The 13,457-nt window shown below is 37.0% G+C and overlaps 1 protein-coding gene across 1 annotated transcript in view; it reads right to left on the bottom strand.

Annotated features, from left to right (window-relative positions):
- The window catches only part of CNTNAP1 (contactin associated protein 1), a 258,073-nt gene that overhangs the window by 123,168 nt on the left and 121,448 nt on the right, over positions 1-13,457 (bottom strand). The window contains exon 8 of the mRNA XM_053699377.1: positions 1,993-2,254. Coding sequence (XP_053555352.1) covers positions 1,993-2,254 — 262 coding nt within the window. The remainder of the gene's footprint in view (positions 1-1,992; positions 2,255-13,457) is intronic.

Below are 13,457 nucleotides of genomic sequence, written 5' to 3'. Positions count from 1 at the left end.
ATTCTGCCGCTCCCCGACATCACCACCACTAAATAAAGTTATTAACCCCTAAACCTCTGGCCTCCCAGATCACCGCCACCAAATAAACCTATTAACCCCTAAACCGCCAGCCCCCCACATCGCAAAAAAACTAAATGAAACTATTAACCCCTAAACCTAACAACCCCCTAACTTTAAATTAAAAATTACAATATCCCTATCTTAAAATAAATAAAAAAAATTCAGGGCAATGGGTAGCTTAGGTTTTTGTTAGAGTTAGGTTTTTTATTTTGGGGGGTTGGTTGGGTGGTGGGTTTTACTGTTGGGGGTTCTTTTTATTTTTTTTACAGGTAAAAGAGCTGATTTCTTTAGGGCAATGCCCTACAAAAGGCTCTTTTAATTGTAGGTTAGGGTTGTTTTTTATTGTGGAGGGGAATTTTTTATTTTTATAGGGCTATTAGATTAGGTGTAAATGTTTTTATTTTGGATCATTTAGTTTGTTATTTTTTGTAATTTAGTGTTTGTTATTTTTTGTAATTTAGTGTTTGTTATTTTTTGTAATTTAGTGTTTGTTATTTTTTGTAATTTAGTGTTTGTTATTTTTTGTAATTTAGTGTTTGTTATTTTTTGTAATTTAGTATTTTTTATTTTTTTGTAATTTTAGACAAATTTTTTTAGTAGTGTTAGGTTTTATACTGTGTAATTTAGTTTATTTAATTGGTAGTTATTTCAATTTTAGTATAATAGTTATGTTAGGTTAATTGTTAGTTTAAACTTTTTTTTTAATTTCACAGGTAAGTTTTTATTTATTATAAGATAGGGATATTGCAATTTTAATTTAAAGTTAGGGTTTTTTTAGGTTAGGGGGTTAATAGTTTAATTTAGTTTTTTGCGATGTGCAGTATGGAGCTCATCGCCACCATATCCCACGCTTTTTAGAAGCTTGTAATGGCAGCGCTATGGAGGGTGAAATAAAGCAATTTTTGTTGCGGTCGTTTGGCACCCTCTATAGCTCAAAACTTGTTATCTAGGTGTAAGTGATTTATAGAACGGATGGATTGAAAATAGAATATAGTTGTTTCTTGAGGTTAAATAGAGGACATATGTTTTCTGGAAGGAGAAAAAAGGGACATTGTTGTCTATAATTGATCAAAGGATCCGGCCACATGGGAGACATATGAATAGTGGTGGTTAGCACAACATCTCTAGCTTATCAACTAGTTCCTGGTTTCTCAACAGCCGGGCCGTGGCCCAGTACCGGGCCGTGATAGCCCTGCTGGTGGGCCCCGACCTGTCATGCCCCCACTGCACATAAGGGGCAGCCTGAGACCAATCAAGGCCCCAGGAACACTGTCTCACACTGATCGAAATGTATTAAATTTTATGCAAATGAACATGGTAGCCTCCCTGCTCTGCCCCCAACAGGCCCCTCAACCTCCAGAGCCAGGACCCCCAACATTAAGGTCCAGAGAAAGGGCACCCAACCTCCAGGGCCAGACCCCACACTCCATGGCCCTCACAGTGACAGACCCCCGCCAGGGCCCCTACTAAATCCACACTTATTTGCTTAGTTACTGATAGGGCAACTGAAAACTCCAGCTTAAGGAATGGGCCAGGATCCGTGGAGATGCCATTTGTGGGCCCCCCTACTTGCTGGTCCCTCGGCCCAGGTCCTATTTGCCTGGCTGATCAGCCCACCCCTGCTGCTCACTTTATATATATATATATACTTTATATATATATATATATATATATATATAAATATATATATATAAAAATAAAACTACCGGGCCCTGGACATGTCTAGCTAAAATTTACCGGGCCTTGAGATCACTTTGGTTGAGAACCACTGAACTAGTTTCTTGTATAATGTGTACTAATAACTCTTTCTATAGCTGCTCCTCAGTCTTTTACATTTCCAGAGCTACTGTAACATCATTATAATACCCCTTTACTATACAAGGGCTATGTAATACAATGATGATTGGTAATGCAATAAAATATAATACTTACCTGCTGCAAACATAAGTTTTTTTGTGTTTGGTTGGGAGATGGACACGTTGATTTGACCCTCACTCAGAGCCATTTCCAGTGAACCCATGGATCCAGCAAAGCTTGTGTATAGTAGTAGTCCAACCATGTCCCATGTTCGAAAACTGAAGCTTACGACCATCTTTAAATTGGCAGGGACTCCTGGTATCATAAGGTAATTGTTGGTACCAGCAAAGCTTACAGGAACATAAGGCATCTCAATACAGGAGAACCGAACTTTGCCCTGTAGTGCCAGTGAAAAACATAAGTAACAGGCACTGTTCAATAGCTTCCCAGCAATGTATATATGATACTTAATGAAAACATAAAATGTTAATGAGTCTTTGTGCAGATATAAGTCTACTCTAAAAAAATATTTCTATACTATACTGTTTTTTATTATACTATACAATACCAAAATATTAGATTTATAGATATTCCCCAGGCAGACACATGTAATTCTCTACTTTTTAATTATAAATTACAAGTTTTATAAGTTAAATGAACATCATATTCCAAAATTGTACATCATGCATTTAAAAGGGCAAATTGTAAATATTTCAAAAGTTTTTTGGATGAAATCATGTGATAAAATAAAAAGTAAACATCATTACTTTTTTCACTGACATGAATGTGCCAAGGACACGTTGTGATGCTGTTGAAAGGTAGACAAGTTCTTGCAATGATCTATCTTTAAACATTCTGATGGGACCAGGAGGTAGGGTATCAGGGTTGTCTAGGGGTGGTGTCTGGGTTGTCTATGGGTTGAGTCAGGGTGGGAGGTCCTGAAATGTGGCTGGAAAGTGGCTGGAAGGTGATTGTGGCTAGGCACAGGGACCAGCTAAGGGTGTGTGGCTGGCCATCCATTGGTGGGAATTAGACAACTGGGTAGTGGTGGAATCTTGTTGTATCTGGATGGGTTTAGACAATAATAGGGAAGAAAAAATGAAGGAGAACAGTACGACAGAACTCCAATATGGGGAAAAACCTGCAAAATGCCTTTTTTTGCGTACATTAGTACATTAAAAATGGTGCATGCGTATTTCCCTTTCATAATTTTTCATACTGCATAGACATCATTTATGTAATGGGATGTTTAAACAAGGATTGCCTTATAGCGATTCTATATAGATGTTTATAGAGCTTAGTCTTCGTGCTAACACATTATTCTTACAGTGGTATTTTTTACTTTTTATTCTTCAGATGTTTGTATCCAATACACATGATTGGTCTGAATATATATAATATATGTGCTTGCATATTTATATCTTTATTTTCTATTCCCTATTTTTATTTTTAATTTCTCTCACTTTGTTTAGAGACTTGATAGACAAACGATGTATGTCCATGAACATGTCTACACATTAGATTCATTTTAAGTTAATGTGTTATTACTTTAATTTCACATTATGGGCCAGATTACCAGTGGAGCAGTAGTTTGCACTCGCGTTCAAGTGTTAAACCGCTTGAAGTAATTTTTGTGCTCTGAGAGATTCATGCTCATATTACGAGTTGAAAGTAAAAAGTTTGTGCTCTCGCTTTCACAAAGTAGCATAACAAAAAGACTTTGAGAATGCACCAACACAAATCACATTCCCCCATAGGCTTCAATGGAGCTGAAAAAGTTGAAAAATATTTTTAAATATATATCTGATGAATTTTTGTGCAAATATGTATTTATACCTATACAGTATATATATATATATATATATATATATATATATATATATATATATCTATATCAAGGTTTAGCTCAAGCACACACTAGACTTGAAGAAGGTGAAATATACAAACAAGTGACGTTTCGGTGTGTTCACCCATTCATCAGACAAATGTTGAACTTTCTATAGCACCCTTGCCGAATTGGAATCTATTGTTTGTGGGAGTGCACTTATTTAAGTGGATTATATAAACACCCAATATTTTTCTTTCATGATTCAGATAGCTCATGCAATTTTAAGCAACTTTCTAATTTACTCCTATCATCAAATTTTCTTTATTCTCTTGGGCCTAGATTTGGAGTTTGGCGGTAGCCGTGAAAACCAGCGTTAGAGGCTCCTAACGCTGGTTTTAGGCTACCTCCGGTATTTGGAGTCACTCAAAAAAGGGTCTAACGCTCACTTTTCAGCCGCGACTTTTCCATACCGCAGATCCCCTTACGTCAATTGCGTATCCTATCTTTTCAGTGGGATTTTTCTAACTCCGGTATTTAGAGTCGTGGCTGAAGTGAGCGTTAGAATTCTAACGACAAAACTCCAGCCACAGAAAAAAGTCAGTAGTTAAGAGCTTTCTGGGCTAACGCCGGTTCATAAAGCTCTTAACTACTGTACTCTAAAGTACACTAACACCCATAAACTACCTATGTACCCCTAAACCGAGGCCCCCCCACACCGCCGCCACTCGATTTAATTTTTTTAACCCCTAATCTGCCGACCGCCACCTACGTTATCCTTATGTACCCCTAATCTGCTGCCCCTAACACCGCTGACCCCTATATTATATTTATTAACCCCTAACCTGCCCCCCACAACGTCGCAGCCAGCTACCTACAATAATTAACCCCTAATCTGCCGACCGCAAAGCGCCGCCACCTACATTATAGCTATGTACCCCTAATCTGCTGCCCCTAACACCGCTGACCCCTATATTATATTTATTAACCCCTAATCTGCCCCCCTCAACGTCGCCTCCACCTGCCTACACTTATTAACCCCTAATCTGCCGAGCGGATCTCACCGCTATCATAATAAAGTTATTAACCCCTAATCCGCCTCACTAACCCTATAATAAATAGTATTAACCCCTAATCTGCCCTCCCTAACATCGCCGACACCTAACTTCAAACATTAACCCCTAATCTGCCGACTGGAGCTCACCGCTATTCTAATAAATGTATTAACCCCTAAAGCTAAGTCTAACCCTAACACTAACACCCCCCTAACTTAAATATAATTTAAATCTAACGAAATAAATTAACTCTTATTAAATAAATTATTCCTATTTAAAGCTAAATACTTACCTGTAAAATAAATCCTAATATAGCTACAATATAAATTATAATTATATTATAGCTATTTTAGGATTAATATTTATTTTACAGGTAACTTTGTATTTATTTTAACCAGGTACAATAGCTATTAAATAGTTAATAACTATTTAATAGCTAAAATAGTTAAAATAATTACAAAATTACCTGTAAAATAAATCCTAACCTAAGTTACAATTAAACCTAACACTACACTATCAATAAATAAATTAAATAAAATACCTACAATTACCTACAATTAAACCTAACACTACACTATCAATACATTAATTAAATACAATACCTACAAATAACTACAATGAAATAAACTAACTAAAGTACAAAAAATAAAAAAGAACTAACAATTTTAAACTAATTACACCTACTCTAAGCCCCCTAATAAAATAACAAAGCCCCCCAAAATAAAAAAATGCCCTACCCTATTCTAAATTACTAAAGTTCAAAGCTCTTTTACCTTACCAGCCCTGAACAGGGCCCTTTGCGGGGCATGCCCCAAAGAATTCAGCTCTTTTGCCTGTAAAAAAAAACATACAATACCCCCCCAACATTACAACCCAGCACCCACATACCCCTAATCTAACCCAAACCCCCCTTAAATAAACCTAACACTAAGCCCCTGAAGATCATCCTACCTTGTCTTCACCATACCAGGTTCACCGATCGGTCCTGGCTCCAAAATCTTCATCCAACCCAAGCGGGGGCTGGCGATCCATCATCCGGTGGCTGAAGAGCTCCAGAAGAGGCTCCAAAGTCTTCATCGTATCCGGGAAGAAGAGTAGATCCGGACCGGCAACCATCATCTTCCAAGCGGCATCTTCTATCTTCATCCGATGAGGACCGGCTCCATCCTGAGGACCTCCACTGCGGCCCCAACTTCATCCAGCGACGTCCAACTGAAGAATGACGATTCGGAACAGCCAATAGAATGCGAGTTCAATCTGATTGGCTGATTGGATCAGCCAATCGGATTGAACTTGATTCTGATTGGCTGATTCCATCAGCCAATTAGAATATTCCTACCTTAATTCCGATTGGCTGATAGAATCCTATCAGCCAATCGGAATTCGAGGGACGCCATCTTGGATGATGTCCCTTAAAGGAACCGTCATTCTTCAGTTGGACGTCGCCGGATGAAGATGGGTCCGCGGTGGAGGTCTTCAGGATGGAGCCGGTCCTCATCGGATGAAGATAGAAGATGCCGCTTGGAAGATGATGGTTGCCGGTCCGGATCTACTCTTCTTCCCGGATAGGATGAAGACTTTGGAGCCTCTTCTGGACCTCTTCAGCCGCCGGATGATGGATCGCCAGCCCCCGCTTGGGTTGGATGAAGATTTTGGAGCCAGGACCGATCGGTGAACCTGGTATGGTGATCTTCAGGGGCTTAGTGTTAGGTTTATTTAAGGGGGGTTTGGGTTAGATTAGGGATATGTGGGTGGTGGGTTGTAATGTTGGGGGGGGGGTATTGTATGTTTTTTTTTACAGGCAAAAGAGCTGAATTCTTTGGGGCATGCCCCGCAAAGGGCCCTGTTCAGGGCTGGTAAGGTAAAAGAGCTTTGAACTTTAGTAATTTAGAATAGGGTAGGGCATTTTTTATTTTGGGGGGCTTTGTTATTTTATTAGGGGGCTTAGAGTAGGTGTAATTAGTTTAAAATTGTTGTAAGATTTTCCTTATGTTTGTTAATTTTTTTTTTATTTTTTGTAACTTAGTTCTTTTTTATTTTTTGTACTTTAGTTAGTTTATTTCATTGTAGTTATTTGTAGATATTGTATTTAATTAATTTATTGATAGTGTAGTGTTAGGTTTAATTGTAGGTAATTGTAGATATTTTATTTAATTAATTTAATGATAGTGTAGTGTTAGGTTTAATTGTAACTTAGGTTAGGATTTATTTTACATGTAATTTTGTTATTATTTTAACTAGGTAACTATTAAATAGTTCTTAACTATTTAATAGCTATTGTACCTGGTTAAAATAATTACAAAGTTACCTGTAAAATAAATATTAATCCTAAAATATCTATAATATAATTATAATTTATAGTGTAGCTATATTAGGATTTATTTTACAGGTAAGTATTTAGCTTTAAATAGGAATAATTTATTTAATAAGAGATAATTAATTTCGTTAGATTCAAATTATATTTAATTTAGGGGGGTGTTAGTGTTAGGGTTAGACTTAGCTTTAGGGGTTAATACATTTATTAGAATAGCGGTGAGCTCCAGTCGGCAGATTAGGGGTTAATAATTGAAGTTAGGTGTCGGCGATGTTAGGGAGGGCAGATTAGGGGTTAATACTATTTATTATAGGGTTAGTGAGGCGGATTAGGGGTTAATAACTTTATTATAGTAGCGCTCAGGTCCGGTCGGCAGATTAGGGGTTAATAAGTGTAGGCAGGTGGAGGCGACGTTGTGGGGGGCAGATTAGGGGTTAATAATTATAATATAGGGGTCGGCGGTGTTAGGGACAGCAGATTAGGGGTACATAGGGATAATGTAAGTAGCAGCGGTTTACGGAGCGGCAGATTAGGGGTTAATAATAATATGCAGGGGTCAGCGATAGCGGGGGCGGCAGATTAGGGGTTAATAAGTGTAAGGTTAGGGGTGTTTAGACTCGGGGTTCATGTTAGAGTGTTAGGTGCAGACGTAGGAAGTGTTCCCCATAGCAAACAATGGGGCTGCATTAGGAGCTGAACGCAGCTTTTTTGCAGGTGTTAGGTTTTTTTTCAGCTCAAACAGCCCCATTGTTTCCTATGGGGGAATCGTGCACGAGCACGTTTTTGAGGCTGGCCGCGTCCGTAAGCAACTCTGGTATCGAGAGTTGCAGTGGCGTTAAATATGCTCTACGCTCCTTTTTTGGAGCCTAACACAGCCATTCTGTGGACTCTCAATACCAGAGTTATTTTAAAGGTGCGGCCAGAAAAAAGCCAGCGTTAGCTACGCGGGTCCTTACCGACAAAACTCTAAATCTAGCCGTTGGTATCTTTATTTGAAATGCAAGAATGTAAGTTTAGATGCCGGCCCATTTTTGGTGAACAACCTGGGTTGTCCTTGCTCATTGGTGGATAAATTCATCCACCAATAAAAACGTGGTCTGGACAAAAAAAAAAAGCTTAGATGCCTTCTTTTTCAAATAAAGATAGCAAGAGAACGAAGAAAAATTGATAATAGGAGTAAATTAGAAAGTTGCTTAAAATTTAATGCTCTATCTGAAACACGAAAGAAAAATGTTGGGTTCAGTGTCCCTTTAATTGAATTTGAATATTGCATTTATATGATTTTTCAAGTTTTTATCTCTTTGACTGCAAAGGGCTTCAATGCTCTTATATATGTCTATATTTCTGTTCATATGTATTTATTTGTTTATATGTGTTTATAGATCTGTAAATACATAAATACACATATAAATATATAAATACATATGCACACACATATAAACATTGCTGTAGTACTGCAGCGAGTAAGGCCAGTAGAATGCTTGGATGTATTGGTAGAGGTATTTGCAGCAGAAATAGTAAGGTTCTTTTGCTACTTTATAGATCATTAGTTAGGCCTCATCTTGAGTATTGTGTGCAGTTCTAGAGGCCATATCTTCAGAAGGATATAAACAAACAGGAATATGTGCGAAGGAGGGCTACAAAAATGGTACATGGTCTAAAAAATAAAATGTTCCAGGAGAGGCTCAATGACCTAGATATGTGTAGCTTAGAGAAGGGAAAGAGGTGATATGGTAGCATCTTTTCAAGTATATTAAAGAGCTTAGTAAAACTGAGGCTGTGAGTATTTTTCATAAAAAGAAAAATTCAATTACAAGGGGTCATGATCTCAAACTGAAGGCTATATTCAGGAGTAATTTGAGGAAGCACTCCTTTAAGAATGCCATGAATCAATAACCCTTTCTATAAAGGGACACTGAACCCAAATTTTTTCTTTCGTGATTCAGATAGACCATGCAATTTTAAGCAACTTTCCAATTTACTCTTATTATCAATTTTCCTTCGTTCTCTTGCTATCTTTATTTGAAAAAGAAGGCATCTAAGCTTTTTTTTTTTTTGCTTTTTTTTTTTTTTTTTTTTTTTTTGTTCAGTACCCTGGGCAGCACTTTTTTTATTGGTGGATGAATTTATCCACCAATCAGCTAGAACAACCCAGGTTGTTCACCAGAAATGGGTCGGCATCTAAACTTACATTCTTGCATTTCAAATAAAGATACCAAGAGAATGAAGAAAAATTGATAATAGGAGTAAATTAGAAAGTTGCTTAAAATTTCATGCTCTATCTGAGCCACAAAATAAAAAATTTGGGTTCAGTGTCCCTTTAAGAATGCCTGGGATAAGCATAAGGCTATCCAAAAAACTAGATATGTTTATTCCTTTAGGAAATAATTAGGGCTGACTTGCTGGGCCTATGGCTCTTATCTGCTGTCAAAATGTATGTTTCTATGTATATATATATATATATATATATATATACACATGCATATACATATTTAGACATGTATATGAATGTATCTCTACGTTGATGCCCTTTGCAGCCCTTTTTTTTCCTAACACCTGAGACCTCATATTTTCCAGTCCTTATAACTTTTTTATGCAACATTTTTTTAAATAATTTTTATTAGATAATATTATTATGAGTGTAACTATAATTTTAAATGTATTTTGATGTGTTTTGTGACACTTTTTATTCGAGGGTAACAGTTAACCAGAGCTCTGAAGTCAAGGGAATCATTCTAGCATATATCACGATTGCACTTTAACTTGTAATATGAGCAGAATTTAACTTGTGCGCAAATGGCTGCAAAAACACGATATCGCTTGAGCGCAAATGATAGCACCCAACTTGTAATTTAGCTTTCATATATTAGTATATTAACTGTTATGTAATTCACTCAGTTTTGTGCATTACATAGGTGCCAGGTCATTTTTATTTTCACTGTCTTATTTGTTATTTTTCGTTTTCTCTTTTTTATTTTTTTATTCTTCTTCTTTCTTATATTTCTCATTTAATTATTACACAATAGGCTGAAGTTAGCTATATTATTTACCTATTATTCATTTTACAAATAAAGACAGATATGGGTATTGGTTGCCTCATTCATATTTGTCTACTTAGGTCATGTGATGTTATTTGGCACACACAATTGGCCTACATGCATCTTGTTTTTGTTTGGTTCAATTTTGTCACTTTTCTTTATTTTTTTAGCTGTAGAGCCATGTGCATTTAATTACATGTCACAATTATGAATTACTGGTCTCCTTTTATATTGTGGTTTATCAAAAATGTTGGAATCATCCACTCTTTTATACCAAATAAATATTTATAGGATAATCTGTTTTATATATGACAAGAACATCTTAGACGTTTTGTCAGTAATGTGATGTCCTTTAGCTTGAGAGCGGTTATCTCACCATGCAGGGTTCTGGACATGAAGGAGAGACATGTGCATTGCAATATAGTGCTCAAAAGAAAGCCCACAAATATGTTGCAAGATTTCTCTCTTTTTTTTATTTTTGTGGTGTTTTTTTTTTAGATTAGGGCTTTTTTTTATTTTTAATGGGCAGAAAAAGAGATGAATGCCCTTTTAGGGCAATGCCCATACAAATGCCTTTTTTGGGCCATTGGGTAGATAAGGTTTTTTTTTAATTTAGAATTTTTTAATTTTGGGGGGGTTGTTATGTTAGGGGCTAATTTCTTTATAATTTTTTTTTTGCAAAAGAACTGTTAACTGTAGGGCAATGCCCTACAAAAGGTCCTTTTAAGGCTATTGGTAGTTAATTTCAAGATTAGGTTTTTTATTTTTGTGGTGTTTTTTTTTATTTTGGGGGGCTATTATAATAATAATAATTTAGTTTGTTATTTTTTGTAATTTTAGCTTTTTTATTTTTTGTCAGTTTAGTGTTTTTTGTAATCATAGTTTTTTAATTTGTTTGTTAATGTTAGGATTTATTATTTTTACTAATGTTAGGTTTTTTTATTTTCTGTAATGTTAGTTTTTTTGTAATTTAGCTTTTTTATTTTTATTTAATTTTTTAAGGTAGTATATTTTTAATTGTATTTAAGTGTATTTTAATTGGGGTTAAGTTAGGGGTTGTTAGGTTAGGGGGTTTAGTTATTAGTTTAATACTTTGTGTTGTGGGGGTGGTGGTTTAGGGGTTAATCGTTTATTTAGATACTTTGCGTTGTGGGGGGTGGCAGTTTACGGGTTAATAGTTTATTTAGATACTTTGTGTTGTGGGGGGTTGGTGGTTTAGGGGTTAATAACTTTAGTGTTTGTGATGTGGGGGGATGGCAGTTTAGGGGTTTTGAATGGCGGTTTGATGTGTCGGTTTATTTCTTTTGGTTTCAATTTGAGGCCGAAACGTTATGTTTGTGACACAATAAAGCTGTTATTTTGAATCTCTTCGTGCTGGCTTTACTGTTGTGGACAAACAAGGATATCCACCAGATCCTGTCCTTCAACTGTCTCATGTTTTTGGATATGCAATGGCCGTGCACAGAGTGACTGCTTTTGCTGATGAGTGCTGATCTCTCTGTACATTTGTGTTAATTTTTGGGATCTTTACTGATTTCTATTGGAACTGTATTTGGACTTGGCATACTACATATGTTTTGGAGGATACCTGTGGGTATTCCTCTTTGAGTTCATCCTTACAACAGAGTGCTATCATCTAAGGACATGACCACTGAAGCGGCTGTTATGTTTCTTACGCAAGATGACCCCTATGGGGAGATTAAGGACTTTGCTTTTACAGAGGATGATGTGAGGCGCATCAGGTGTGAAATTGTCTTTATTTTTTTTACACGTGCAATATGCTGGTGTAAGTTACTGACAATGCCAGAAATGTGCAGTTGCGCACATTTCTGAACCTCGACAGTTTTTTCGACTTACGCCAGTACATCATATTGCGGCTTGTGTTATGTGATTGACCCGATGTGCAAGGTGAACTTACGGGCAACGTGGGTTTCAGCAGTTGCGCTGAAAAACACGCAACAGAGGAATGGACAGAAAGTGAGAGGGTGAAATTGCACATTATTAAAAATATTGAAAGTGTCAGAGACCTGTTTAAACTAAGCATTCTACTATGTAGCCTCATTTTTAAATGATGCCTCTCTGAACCCAAATGTTTTCTTTTATGATTCAGATAGAGCATGCAATTTTAAGCAACTTTCTAATTTACTCCTATTATCAATTTTTATTCGTTCTCTTGCTATCTTTTTTGGAAAAAGAAGCCATCTAAGCTATTTTTTGGTTTAGACACTGGACAGCACTTGTTTATTGGTCAGTTAAATTGATCCACCAATCAGCAAGAACAACCCAGGTTGTTCACCAAAAATGGGCTGGCATCTAAACTTACATTCTTTCTTTTCAAATAAAGATACCAAGAGAATGAAGAAAATTTGATAATAGGAGTAAATTAGAAAATAGCTTAAAATTGCATGCTCTATCTGAATCACAAAAGAAAAAAACTGGGTTCAGTGTCCCATTAAAAGGACATGAAGCCCAAAATTTTTCTTTCATGATTCAGATAGAGAATACAATTTAAAAAACATCTTGTACTTCTATTAGTTAATTTGCTTCATTCTTCAGATATCCTTTGTTGAAGAAATAACAATGCACATGGGCGAGGCAATCACACAAGGCATCTATGTGTAGCCACCAATCAGCAGTTACTGAGCTTATCTAGATATGCTTTTCATCAAAGAATACCAAGAGAATGGAGCAAATTAGATAATAGAAGTAAATTGAAAAGTTGTTTAAAATTGCAAGCTCTTCACCATGTTGGGAGGAAGAGGAGGAGACTGTGCATAGGCTGCACCTGTGCATTAGTGCACCTGAGCACCTGTACAGACATCACTCCCCTGCAGTTACACCTTGGCGGTTTGTAGCGCTTGGATCCTTCATGTTAGAAGGAAATTCTGCAGCTGGTTAAAGCCAACACACCAGCTACCCTCCACAGCGTAAACTGATATCATACGCTTAAGATAAAAGACCTTTCTCTGGAGAGACTAATAACCCATTTGAGCATTTTACTGGGTAAACTTACCATAATGAAAGAATAATACCCTGGCTAGCAGCACAAGTGAAGCGCTGACTTTTTTTCTTGATGGAGGAAATGCCGGGCTAACCAGACTTAGCAATCCGCAGCATAACAGCACCAAGAAGCAGCCTGCCTTGAATTATTCCCCCTTGCTAAACTGAAGCGCGGACCCTCACAGCAACTTACCGGCACCTGACCTGCCTCGGGGGCAATCAAGCCCGCTCCCACCCACCGGTGCTGCGTGTGGTGAGCGGATGGATCATTGAGCTCAGCGCTGAGGATAGTGAACCTGGTTTTATTTCCTCCTCTCCTCCCCCGGAACTGCGCGGAGGGATTCGGAGACGGAGGCACTCAGCATACC

This window comes from Bombina bombina, chromosome 1 (assembly GCF_027579735.1).
Source record: "Bombina bombina isolate aBomBom1 chromosome 1, aBomBom1.pri, whole genome shotgun sequence".
NCBI classification, from domain to species: Eukaryota; Metazoa; Chordata; class Amphibia; order Anura; family Bombinatoridae; genus Bombina; species Bombina bombina.
The sequence above is the reverse complement of the archived record's forward strand: the minus strand, read 5'-3'. Positions and strand labels throughout refer to the sequence as shown.